This window comes from Heterodontus francisci, chromosome 45 (genome assembly GCF_036365525.1).
Source record: "Heterodontus francisci isolate sHetFra1 chromosome 45, sHetFra1.hap1, whole genome shotgun sequence".
Classification (NCBI taxonomy): Eukaryota; Metazoa; Chordata; class Chondrichthyes; order Heterodontiformes; family Heterodontidae; genus Heterodontus; species Heterodontus francisci.
This window is the reverse complement of record NC_090415.1, coordinates 9,334,312-9,348,036: the sequence shown is the minus strand read 5'-3', so window position 1 is coordinate 9,348,036 and position 13,725 is coordinate 9,334,312. Positions and strand designations below refer to the sequence as shown.

Here is a 13,725-nt window from a genome sequence, read left to right as displayed (position 1 = left end):
GTGAAAACAACGCTGATGTGTCATCAATTAACATGTGCTGTGTAAAGCTACACAAAAATGTCACTTACTAACAGGTACAGAGACAAAACCAAACAACCTTTCATACCAGAAACTGACAGGTGCAGATTAAAATCCAAATTCACAATTCAGAAATTGACAGATAAAGAGAAACGCCCAGACTCCAAAAGCAGAGATTAACAGATACATAACAAAACCCACACTCACTCAGTAGAAGCTCATAGGTACAGAACAAAACCCAAAATCATCCACTTAGAAACTGAATGTTACAGAGAAAGAAAAAAAAAACAGAATCACCAATTGAAGATTGAAATTACTGAATTAAATCACAAAATCATTGACCAATACGGAGTAAAAGCCACAGTTAAATATCACATACTGATAGGCACAGAATGAAACCCACACTCACATGCCCTGCAGGGAAAGACAAACATGACACGACCCAGAATGTCCATGCATTTCCTCCTGCCATATTCCGTATATATGACCAAATAGATTCTTTTGTTAACACCTCAAAAACATCATCGCTGCCAGTGTTATCATATTATATTTGATCAACTCTTTCCACTCCACAACCCTCCATATTTTTTCAGACCTGTCTTGCTGAATATTTGTAGCCAGTAATAATAAGTTCCCATGCCTCGCCTAGTTTCAGCCAGAATTATGTAATTGCCACTATATAAATCTTTCATGTGGTGACTTGTGGCTGCAGCTGACCAAACTTATTTGGCACGCAACATAGATTTAAAGACTTGCACTTCAATGCTTGCATTTGCCCATGTCTGACCCCAACTATACTGGACGGTTCCGTCCTGGTGATGGAGGGAAGTGCAGCAGGGCGGTACATCCTGATAAGGAATGGAAGTGTCGAGAAATTATATGTACAGAGTGAAAAAATAGATGTGTTCATACCAGCAAAATGGAAATGTTTGAAGAGACAGAGGGACTCAGAAAGTCATGGTTAAGTTCGGGCAAAGGGGGTTGGACGATCTGACTGCTGCGTCAGTTTGTGGCTGTGATAGGCATGAAGTGTGATTGGTTACTTTAGATATCCAATCAGACAGATTTAGCTTTTAGTTTTAGAGATACAGCACTGAAACAGGCCCTTCGGCCCACCGAGTCTGTGCCGACCATCAACCACCCATTTATACTAATCCTTCACTAATTCCATATTCCTACCACATTCCCACCTATTTTTATAATGGCCAATTAACCTATCAACCAGCATGTGGGAGGAAACCGGAGCACCTGGAGGAAAACCACGCAGACACAGGGAGAACTTGCAAACTCCACACAGGCAGCGCCTGGAATTGAACTCGGGTCACTGGAGCTGTGAGGCTGCGGTGCGAACCACTGCGCCACTGTGCCGCCCAACATCAGGCAGTGACATCATTGTAAACCAGCCAATCATGAGCATGGTCTTCTCCCATCCTTTATTAGCATAGGTTTCTGGGGATGTCTATAAAATGCGAGCTTGGAGCGAAATTTCGGTTATTCTGTGTCTGAAGTTGATCGCGATCATGGTTGACGAGAAGAAAACAGCAGCACCTTCCAAGAAAGGCGCCAAGAAAACTCAGAAGAAGGCGCCAACGAAGGGCAGCAAGAAACGGAGAAGATCCAGGAGAGAAAGTTACTCCATCTACGTGTACAAAGTGATGAAGCAGGTTCACCCTGACACCGGCATCTCCTCCAAGGCCATGAGCATCATGAATTCGTTTGTGAATGATATTTTCGAGCGAATCGCGGGTGAGGCTTCCCGCCTGGCCCATTACAACAAACGCAGCACCATCAGCTCCCGGGAGATCCAGACCGCCGTGCGCCTGCTGCTGCCCGGGGAGCTGGCCAAACACGCCGTGTCAGAAGGTACAAAGGCGGTCACCAAGTACACCAGCTCCAAGTAAATATCCGCCATGGACTGAAAAACACAATATACAAAAAAGGCTCTTTTAAGAGCCACCCACAACTTCTCTGAAATAGCTACAACATCATCATGATTATCGAATTCTTTTTATGTTAATACGAATACTCTGCAAATTTTTGATGGCGGTTGTAAATCTCTGTTTAAATCCGTTCAGTTCAGGTTAATACAGATTCATTTTGGCCCCTTTGCTATATTTCGAAAATGAAAGCTGATTTAACGCATGATTTAAAGATGTTCTCAGTTACTTGGTTGTCGTGTTGAAGTTTGTCTATCTTTATGAATAAGTACATTGTTAAGAAACCTCGTTGGTTTAGGCACCCTCAGTCTCTAACCCGTGACACTGAAAATCTATAATCCGCTTTTGTCTCCCACGAAAAGGGATCAATCTAGAATCAGTGATACAGTATAATTACGAAGATTGACCTGAAATGTGTCCGGTTACAAAATGCTGTGAATGAGTCTTTCAGCCGCTGGTTAGACTGTATCATGAAAAAGAATAAAGCAGAATACATGGCGGATTACAAAAGCGAATCTGGGACAAAATGTGGAACAAAAAAATGAACACGTTTTTGCAATGTTTTCTGTAAAACAATATAACCTATAAATGTGATATTCTATATTGAAGCCGCACCTTGTTTTACAAATATATTGGCGGGCTTTTCAAATGTGAAATATCGTTGGGAGCCTGACCATTTCGCGCTCTTATTTTCCGCTCTCAACTCACTGTCTTCTTGTGATTGGTGAATTGAGCAGCTCTCTGATTGGTTACATGTACAGCACAATGACACCGAGTGCTGACTGACCAATCAGCAGTGTCCCCAACACCATTCCTCCAGAAGGTACAAGGAGGAGGAATGTGGGCGGATCTCAGCATTCTTCGTGAAAGTGTTTGTGAGATTGTGTTAATGTCTGGAAGAGGGAAGACCGGTGGGAAATCTCGGGCCAAACCCAAGTCTCGGTCCTCCCGGGCTGGACTGCAGTTCCCGGTCGGCCGTGTTCACCGCCACCTCAGAAAGGGGAACTATGCTGAGCGGGTGGGTGCCGGAGCCCCGGTCTATCTGGCTGCTGTGCTCGAGTATCTGACAGCTGAAATCCTCGAGCTGGCCGGCAACGCGGCCCGGGACAACAAGAAGAGCCGCATCATCCCCAGACACCTGCAGCTGGCCGTCCGCAACGACGAGGAGCTGAACAAGCTGTTGGGAGGGGTGACCATCGCTCAGGGCGGGGTGCTGCCTAATATCCAGGCCGTGCTGCTGCCCAAGAAAACCAGCGCTCCGAGCACGAAGGGCAAGTGAAGCGGCCTGACTTGAATCTGTGAACCCAAAGGCTCTTTTCAGAGCCACCCACTTTATCTGTGAAAGGGCTGGTTACTGTCTGAAAGACTGTAATATTACACTGTTATCATTGTTTTGTGTTGGAATGAAGTGTACTGGATTTTGGCATTTAGTTGCTCATCAGATGAAATACATTCTAATTCCCTCAGACCCTATTGGAAAGGCACTTTTACCATTCTACCCTTTATGTACCACAAACATTTGTTCAGTCCTAAAATGATCGCCGGTCTATTAAAATGCGCTGTGCACATTGTTATCGCTACTCTAGATCTTACAACTGACACGTCATGAAATCTCCAGCTACCGGATGCAGACAAAAGTATTTGTGTCTCCCGGCTTTGAGTAAATAAGTGGTCAAATCCTTCTGAGACGTTTATGTGCTGGAATGAACAAGAGATCACAACTCTTTCTTTTGTCGATTTGGTGGCTCTTAAAAGAGCCGTTGTGGTATTTGATGCCGAACTCAGTTCCGGGCAGGGTCAGTTTAGGCTCGCTCCCCGCGGATGCGGCGTGCCAGCTGGATGTCTTTGGGCATGATGGTGACTCGCTTGGCGTGGATGGCGCACAGGTTGGTGTCCTCAAAGAGCCCCACCAGGTAAGCCTCGCTGGCCTCCTGCAGGGCCATGACGGCAGAGCTCTGGAAGCGCAGGTCTGTCTTGAAGTCCTGTGCGATCTCCCGCACCAGGCGCTGGAAGGGCAGTTTGCGGATGAGCAGCTCGGTGGATTTCTGGTAACGGCGGATCTCCCTCAGAGCCACAGTGCCGGGTCTGTAACGGTGAGGCTTTTTCACTCCGCCCGTGGCTGGAGCGCTCTTGCGGGCCGCTTTGGTAGCCAGCTGCTTGCGGGGAGCTTTCCCTCCGGTCGATTTGCGCGCTGTCTGCTTGGTTCTGGCCATTATCTACGGTGTCCTTACACAATGTCGTGTTTAATGGTGAAGCTGCTCAGGGACTGCCTATTTAAGACAGTCGAAGGACCGCCCTAATGTTGTGATTGGATGAAGCCCCGTCCATCATCCAATTTGAAACGATGGAAAAGGGCGGTGGGAATTGCTGCTCCCTGATTGGTTGAACTGCAACTGAAATTTCATCAATTTCAAAAAGCCCGCCAATTTCAAATTAGCAAACTACTCAAAGATTAAATAAAACCTAATTCGGCGGGAACAATTATAAAATCTCACTGCTTGGAGCTTCATCTTTCGGCCCTCGATTCCACCTCCGTTTCTTCCAACACGGTTTGAATTAGGGTTCATTCCTTGTTGGGTCTCAGGCGGGAATAAAGCTCCGGTCATTGCTTACTCGAACGGGAATAAATCCATCATCTTCACCGGCAGTTCAGGTCGTCAATGGACATTATCAAATGCAACCGTTTAATTCATGACGCGATAACTAAACATAGAGTCATGGATTTAAACAGCACAGAAACAGGCCCTTCGGCCCACCGAGTCTGTGCCGTCCAACAAACACCCATTTATACTGATCCTCCATTCATCCCATATTCCCTACGGCATCCCCACCATTCTCCTAACATCTACCTACACTCGGGGCAATTGACCTATAAACCTGCAAGTATTTCTTCAAGCATCCAACTATTCTAATCCCATTTTCCAGCACTTGGCCCGTATTCTTGTATGCGATGGCGTTTCAAGTGCTCATCTAAATACCTCTTAAATGTTGTGAGGGTTCCTGCCTCTACCACCTATTCAGGCAGTGTGTTCCAGATTCGAACCACATGATGAGTGTTTTTTCCCCCTCACATCTCCATTAAACCTCCTGCCCCTTACCGACTGATCGATCCGTTCGCTGAGGGAAAACAAAAAGTTTCCTCCTGTCTAACCTATCAATGACCTTCATAATTTTGGATACCTCAATCATGTCCCCCCTCAGCCTTCTCTTTTCTGAAAATCATTGAAAGTTTATGGCACAGAAAGAAGCCACTTGGACCATCGTGTCTGTGCCAGCCGGAAAGCTCTCCACCCATTCTAATCCCACCTGCCAGCATTTGGTCTGTAATCCTGTAGAATATGCACTTGAGGTGCATATCCAGACTTCTTTTGAATGATTTGAAGATTTCTGCCTCAACTACCCTTTCAGGCATTGAGTTCCAGACCCCCACCATCCTGTAGATGAGAGGGAAAAAAAACCTTGTCCTCATCTTCCCTCTAATCATTCTACCAAACGCTTTAAGTCTTTGACCCCTAGTCAGTGACCTCTGTATTAAGGTAAATTGGCCCTTCACCTACACTCTATCCAGGCCTCTCAAAATGTTATCCAATTCAATCAGATCTCTCCTCAGCATTCTCTGTGCCACTGAGAACAACCACGGACCATTCAATCTTTCCTCATAGCTGCATTGTTTCCAGTCCCGGCAACATCCGGTTGAACTGCAACTGAAATTGAATCAATTTCAAAAAGCCCGCCATTTTCAAATTAGTAAACGACGCAAAGATGAAAGGAAACCTAATTTGGCGGGACAGATTATAAAATCTCAGTGCTTTTAGCGTCATTTTTTTCCGCCCTAGATCCCCCTCTGTGTCTTCCAACACGGTTTGAATAGGGATTCATTCCCTGTTCGGTCTCTGGTGGGAATAAAGCTCCGGCCATTTCTTACTCTAACGGGAGTAAATCCTTTTCTGCATCTTTACCGGCAGTTCAGGTCAGCAATGGACATTATCAAATGCAACCTTTTAATTCATAACGCGGAACAGAAGACAGTGAAAAAATGTGCGAGACGTAAAGTGACTATAAGAGAATGCAATACTGATCTGATAAAGTCCACATAACATTGGATGAGCTGCAACAATTTCACATCCCAAGACATCCCCGCTGCACTTTCAAGGTCACTTATCCCTATATGAGGTTTTGGGTGGCTCTTATAAGAGCCTTTTGTTTTTGGTAGACAAGGTGGATTTGTTTAGCCGCCGAATCCATAGAGAGTGCGGCCCTGGCGTTTCAGAGCGTACACCACATCCATGGCGGTGACTGTCTTGCGCTTGGCGTGCTCAGTGTAGGTGACCGCATCTCTGATCACATTCTCCAGGAAAACCTTCAGCACCCCGCGGGTCTCCTCATAGATCAAACCCGAGATGCGCTTCACTCCGCCACGGCGAGCCAGGCGGCGAATTGCTGGCTTGGTGATGCCCTGGATGTTATCACGAAGCACTTTGCGGTGCCGCTTTGCTCCGCCTTTGCCCAGTCCTTTGCCTCCTTTACCTCTTCCTGTCATGACGCTTCTTCAGACAAACCGAATCTGAATGAGAAACGAGTAGTTTCTGCTGCCTTTTTATACAGCCTGCCCCGACCTGACTGAGAAAGAGACAGAGAGCCAGAGGCGGGTCTGGAGGAAACTGAGTGACAGACAGAGCAGAGAAATGTCTTTGATCCTCTCGCTCCGCCTCCCACTTGCTCGAACCGCCAATTCAAGAAAAAACAGTTCTCGACATTCGAGCTCAGCATAAAACTTGGAGATTCGGCATTGATATTCACTGATAACAGAAACCGGCGGTCTAAATACGGATCTGTAACAAATAAAAGTTCGTAATACACCCGCCTAAGTGCAGTGCTTCCGATCACAAGTCAACCTGTTTCGGCACACCTCTCCTCCCAGACGGATTGAGCAGTTTACTGAAACCTAACCCCAGCTGAATTATACAAAATCATGTATTGGAGTTTGAGATGTGACGCGGGGTATCTCGCCCGTGTTACTGTGTTACAGGCTGTCACCCTGAAACGGGCATGAACTGAGACTTCACCGAACATATACCCTGGTACAGTGAGGACCGGACATCCCTGATTTGTTACAGAGAGTGAGGAAGGGCTGGGTTGAGAGTCACCAGGGAACCTGGATTTACTTCAAATCATTTCTAGGTGAAATGTGCACACGACTGCGGGACAGGGATCATTTGATCGGGGGATCAGCTCTTTCCTGAGAGACGTGGGTGGCTCTGAAAAGAGCCTTTGGGTTCAGATGTCTACAAGTTTCCCGTGCTGTTTCACTTCTTTCCAGGGGCTGCTTTCTGAGCCTTTGCTGCTTTCGGTTTCTGCCCGCCCCTTGATTGGACTTTCTTGGGCGGCTTTCCGCCCGTGGCCCTCTTGGTTTTATTAGCATTCTTCGCTGGAGATGTTTTTGGAAGCGTTGCTTTCTTTACCGCCTTCTTTGGTGTTGCCGTCTTCTTGGTGCTCACTTTCTTGGCTGCTGTCTTCTTGCTGCTCACTTTCTTGGCGACTATTTTCTTCCCTGGGGATTTCTTGGCTGTTTTCTTTGTGATCAGTTTCTTGGCAGCTGTTTTCTTCACTAAAGATCTCTTGGCTGCTCCTGTCTTAATCTTCTTCACCACATTTCCCTTCTTTTCCTGTTTCGCGATTTTGAAGGTGCCGGAGGCCCCCGTGCCCTTCGTCTGCACCAGGAAGTCTTTCGCCACAAGCCGCTTGATACTTTGCTTGATTGGGAACTTGCTCTTCTCCACATCGACACCTTTAACACGCAGAACCTTCTTTATTGCCTGCAGTGACATCCCACTGCGGACACTGCATTCCGCCACAGTCTTGAGGATCAGCTCTCCCAACTTGGGACCGCCTGACCCCTTCCGGGGAGCCGCTTTCTTCTTCTTGGGAGTCTTGACTGTAGCGGCGGCGGCTGGAGGAGCCGTTTCGGCGGCTGCAGTATCGGTCATGTCCAGGACTCTGCACAAAGTCTCTCTGTCAGTCAGAACTGGGTCAGAAATGAAGCTGGTGGTGGCGGCACTGAGCAACTTAAAGGCAGCGAGCGGACAGGGCGGAGACAACCTGATGTCAGCTCCCGGCTCCTGCTGCCTCTCTGTATTTCTCTCTGGTCCTAAACTCTCCAATTCCACTGAAATTCGGGTATTCCAGAGTCCCAGGCTAGATCCTTCCTGTCTCTGACATCAGAATGTTTGCTGTCACAAAGGTTTCACTTGAAGTAAAGACTCCATTTTCGACTGAAACCCGTTTCATTGCTGCACTGATGACTCTCTCTCAGCCGATCGCTGACATGTTCCATACTTTTCGATTAAAATCTTGAAATCAACAAACAAACAACACTCCATTCCCACTTTGAGGATTAGAAGGGGAGCAAAGTGCTTCTTTGACTGGAAAATCTTGTTATTTTACGCAAGAGGGACTCGGAAATCCGGCGATGAGACCAGACCCACAAACACAGTGGCATTAGACTAACGCGCCCGTCCCTTTAATACACTCTCTTCCACAATATTCACATCCACACAATCTCAGGCCGAACTGTTCGTTAAATTTAGCGTTCACAGGACAGGATTTCCCCTCCGCTCGGCCTGTGCTGCGGATTCACGGTGGGTATTTGCATTTTCTAGACTCAGTCAGTGTTAAACACTCTGAGACTGGCGCTGCGAATGTTGTCTGTTTCCCAGATTTGGCGTCAAGAGCCAATCACAGCTTTGAATCTGTTCAAACCAATATCGGCTTTGATGTTATTGTATTGATCACACACAAACATGTTTCCTGACGGTGAAAATACAAATTATGCCCTGTCTGTCCCTACATTCCATCCATATTTTTTTCTAGGTGTCCTAGACATCCCATTCTCAAGAAGGAGAGACGTCCAGTTGCACAATAATCCCACATTCATACACAGTGTTTTTATTTTGTTCCAGGCAGTGACAGGCTGGTTCTCTCCGTGCTTAGATTCAGGACTGAAGATGGATAAATACACCGTCAGATTCGAACATACGAGCGGAGTAGTGACAGTGACCGTCTCACCTGCGGCACCGGTGGCGTGTTCACTGTTCCAATACCGTACGTCTCTTCAGCGTGTCCATAACACGCTCAGTAACTTCATTCCTCTTTCATATACAACAACAGAGCGACAGAGAGAGGGAGAGTGAAAGAGAGAGAGGGGTGAGAGAGGGAGGGAGACAGACCGTTTCAGTCTTACAATTTCCAACTGTGTGTCCCTTTCACACTGAATAACAGTATTTCACCTTCACCTGAATATTCAGAGAGAGAGACTATCAGTTCTACAATAGAATGCACACATATAACACTCAGTAACTGTATCTCCAACATAGATACAGCACCAAAGGCAGAGGGAGAGAGACAGCATCAATAGCGAGAAAAAGGCAGAGAGAGAGAGAAATCTGGATTGGGGGAGAGGCTTGGAGGATGGTGAGATAGAGAGATATGTATTCACTTAGAATCACAGAACTATCGAAATTTTATGGCACAGAAAGAAGCCACTTGGCCCATCGTGTCTGTGCCAGCCGAAAAGAATTCCATCTATTCTAATCCCAGCTGCCAGCATTTGGTCCGTAACCCGCAGATTACGGCACTTGAGATGCATATCCAGACCTCTTTTGTATGAGTTGAAGGTTTATGCCTCAACTACCCTTTCAGGCAGTGAGTTCCAGAACACCGCCACACTTTTTTTCAAATTCATCCATATGATGTGGGTGTTGCTGGCTCGGCCCGCATTTATTGCCCATCCATCACTGCCCTTGAGGAGGTTGTGGTGAAATGGCTTCTTGAACTGCTGCACTCCATGTGAGGTAGGTACAGCCACAGTGCTGTTAGGAAGGGAGTTCCAGGATTTTGACACAGTGACAGTGAATGAACAGCAATATAATTCTAAGTCAGAATGATGTGTGACTTGGAGCGGAACTTGCAGGTGGTGGTGTTCCCATGCATCTGCTGCCCTTGAGATTCTAGTTGGTTGAGGTCGCGGGTTTGGAAAGTGCTGTCTAAAGAGCCTTGGTTCGTTGCTGCAGTGCATCTTGTAAATGTTACACACTGCTCTGATGTGTGTCGGTGGTGGAGGGAGTGAATGTTTGTGCATGGGGTGGCAATCAAGTGGGCTGCTTCGTCCTGGATGCTGTCGAGCTTCTTGAGTGTTGCTGGAGCTGCACACATCCAGGCAAGTGGAGAGTATTCCATCACACTCCAGACTTCTGCCTTGTAAATGGTGGAGAGGCTTTGGGGAGTCAGCAGGTTATTTGCTCGTCGCAGGATTCCTATCCTCTCTTGTAGCCACGGTATTTATATGGCTACTCCAGTTCAGTTTCTGGTCAATGGTAGCTCCTGGGATATTGATAGTGGGGGATTCAGCGATGCTAATTGCCATTGAATGTTAAGGGGAGATGGTTAGATTCTCTCTTGTTGGAGATGGTAGTTGCCTGGCACTTGTGTGGCACGAATGTTACTTGCCACTTATCAGCACAAGCCTGGATAATGTCCTGGTCTTGCTGCATTTCGACACGGATTGCTTCAGTAGCTGAGGTGTCACGAATCATGCTGAACATTGGAGAATCATCAGTGAACATCCCCACTTCTGACGTTATGATTGAAGGAAGGTCATTAATGAAGCAGCTGAAGATGGTTGGGCCGAGGACATTACCCTGAGGAACTCCTGCAGTGAAGTCCTGGAGCTGAGATGATTGACCTCGAACAACCACAACCATCTTCCTTTGCACTCGGTATGACTCCAACCAGCGGAGAGTTTTCCCACTGATTCCCATTGACCCCAGTTTTGCAAGGGTTCCTTGATGCCATAGTCGGTCAAATGCTGCCTTGATGTCAAGGGCAGTCACTTTCTCTTCACTTCTTGAATTCAGCTCTTTTGTCCATGTTTGAACTACGGCTGTAATGTGGTCAGGAGCTGAGTGGCACTGGCGCAATCCCAACTGAGCGTCACTGAGCAGGTTATTACAAAGCAAATGCCGTTTGATGGCACTGTTGATGACATCTTCCATCACTTTTATGATGATTGAGAGTAGGCTGATTGTCCAGCTTGGACATGACCTGCTTTTGGTGTCAAAGACATACTTGGGGAATATTCCACATTGTCAGGTACATGCCAATGTTGTAGCTGTACTGGAACAACTTGGCTAGGGGCAGATCAAGTTCTGGAGAACAGGTCTTCAGAACTATTGCCAGAACATTGTTGGAGCCCAGAGCCTTTGCAGTCTCCAGTGCCTTTAGTCGTTACTTGATGTCACACGGAGTGAATGGAAATAGCTGATGCATTCAGGAGGAGTCTGAGATGAATCATCAACTCGGCACCTCGAGCGAAGATTGTTGCAAATGCTTCAACCTTATCTTTCACACTGATGTGTTGGGCTCCCTCATCATTGAAGATGGGGATATTTGTGGAGCCACCTCCTTCAGTTAGTCTTTTAATTGTGCACCACCATTCATGGCTGGATGTGACAAGACTGCAGAGCTTAGATCTGATCTGTTGGTTATGAGATCACTTGACTCTGTCTATCGCATGCTGCTTACACAATTTGGCCCCCAAATAATCCTGTGTTGTAGCTTCCCCGGGTTGACACCTCATTTTGAGGTATGCCGGGTGCTGCTCCTGGCATGCCCTGCTGTACTCTTCATTGAACCACGTTTGGTCACCTGCCTTGATGGTAATGGTAGACTGGGGGATATGCCGGGCCATGAGATTACAGATTGCAGTTGAGTACAATTCTGCTGCTGTTGGTAACTCGATCCTCATGTACGAACATACGAATTATGATCAGGAGTAGGCCACTCGGTCCTTCGAGCCTGCTCTGCCATGCCATTCAATAAGTTTTTGTCTCTACTGATTACTTCACATTTCCAGCACCCCCCGGTAATCCTCCACTCCCTTGTTCGTCAAGAAACTATTTACACTGCCTTAAAAATATTCAAAGACTCTGCTTATATCGCCTTTTGAGGATGAGAATTCCAAAGGCTCACGACCCTCCGAAAGAAAATAAAAATCTCCTTATCTCTGTCATAAATTTGCGACCCCTTATTTTTAAACAGTGACCCCTAGTTATAGATTCTCCCACAAGGGGAAACATCCTTTCCACATCCACCCTGTCAAGACCCCTCAGGATCTTATATGTTTCAATCAAGTCACATCTTACTCTAAATTCCAGTGGATACAAGCCTAGCTTGTCCAATCCTTCCTCGTAAGACAGCCCGTCCATTCCAGGCATTAGCCTCGTGAACCTTCTCTGTACTGCCTCCAATGCATTTACACCATTCCTTAAATAAGGAGACCAGTTCTGTACACATTAATCCGAATGGCCCACAGACCCTCATGGATGCCTTTCTAAGTGACAGTTTATCCTGTCTCTCAGAATGATTCCAATATTTTGCTCACTACTGAGGTTAGACTGACTGGCCTGTAATTATTGAGTTGTAGGCTGAAATGTCAGATTCGTTTTATCTCGAAAGATCCACCCGGGGAGACCGACGATACAAACTTATCTCTCACTTATATGGTGCCACAAGCAGCCACATTATTAATCTCACAATCTGAGGACGTGTCCGAAAGTGAGTCACACAATGTCCCAAATGTAACTTTTTTTCTGCCCTGTTGAGGTCTCTGCAATGTTTCAGCTCGAACCGTTCGCTCTGACACTCAGTGACAGACATTTTCAATGTGATTACATGAATCTAGGACTGTTACTGTCAGATATTAAATCCTGCGCGATCCCAGCAAACACACCGACTCCCTCCAAGGATTGCTTTGAGAAACTGGGCAAACATACTGCAGAGAATAATCTCAAATTGAACTTTATAAAGGGGTAATCTCCCAGATGTGAACCTTCTCTATCTTACCCGCAGCCCCTGTTCCATTGCTCACAATGTGATAAAACTGAACTGAATAAAGTTCCAATTGTTTGTGTATTTGTTTTTCAAAGCGTTGCCGAAAGAAGCGCATGCGCGGTAAAGCCCCGCCCACACCTCTGAGAGTTGTTGACCGACTGAGCGCATGCGCTCCCCTGTGCCTGCAAGGCGATTGAACGGCATTTATTCAAAGAGGGGAAAGCGTTTGTTTTTAACAGAGGGAATGGAGATATTACAGTATCGGGGTAAGTCAGCAAACAGCAGTCTCCTTCCAGCAGCACTTTGTTTGGGGAAACTTGTCCGCAATCTGGCTCAGAGATCGTCATTGACTTTGGGGCAAGTTCAGGAGGGTTGCGAGTTGTTTGCAAGAGACAGAGTGAGGCAGGAAGTGATCCGGTAACATGGAGTGAGCGGCGGAAGGCAGAGGCATTTCTTGGGCTGCGTGTGCACTGCGAAAGTGAGACAAAAGGTGAAGAAGCTGCTGTTGAAATTCATGGCTGTTTTCTCTCCTCAAACCTGTAATGCTTGTTCGTGGTTTAGCTCCTATTTCACGCTGTTTGTTGTTATTGACAAGTGAATAGTGAAAACAGAGCCGGACTGTTGGCATTTATTGCAAGGGGGATGGAATATAAACGTCAGTTGTTGGTGAGACCTCACCTGGAGTATTGGATACAGTTGTGGTCTCCTTCGCATTGGATGCAGTTCAGGCAAGGTTCGTTCGGTTGCTTCCTGCGATGAATAGGTTGCGCTTTGAGGAAAAGGTTGAGCAGGTTGTGTTACACTCATTGGAGTTTGTAATAATCAGAGCTAATCTTATTGCAAAGTGTAAAATTCTGAGGGGTCTTGACAGAGTAGATGCTGA

At 46.6% G+C, this 13,725-nt stretch overlaps 1 protein-coding gene across 1 annotated transcript; it reads left to right on the top strand.

The window, feature by feature from the left end:
* The first annotated feature begins 1,484 nt into the window (after positions 1-1,484).
* Positions 1,485-1,984, top strand: LOC137356289 (histone H2B 7-like). The gene has a single exon (XM_068022161.1). It carries the CDS (start codon positions 1,485-1,487, stop codon positions 1,917-1,919), a length of 435 nt encoding a protein of 144 aa, XP_067878262.1. The 3' UTR covers positions 1,920-1,984.
* Positions 1,985-13,725: the final 11,741 nt, after the last annotated feature.

Excerpts from the sequence above, each read along its gene's own strand:
- LOC137356289 (XM_068022161.1), top strand. The coding sequence starts at position 1,485 with ATGCGAGCTTGGAGCGAAATTTCGGTTATTCTGTGTCTGAAGTTGATC.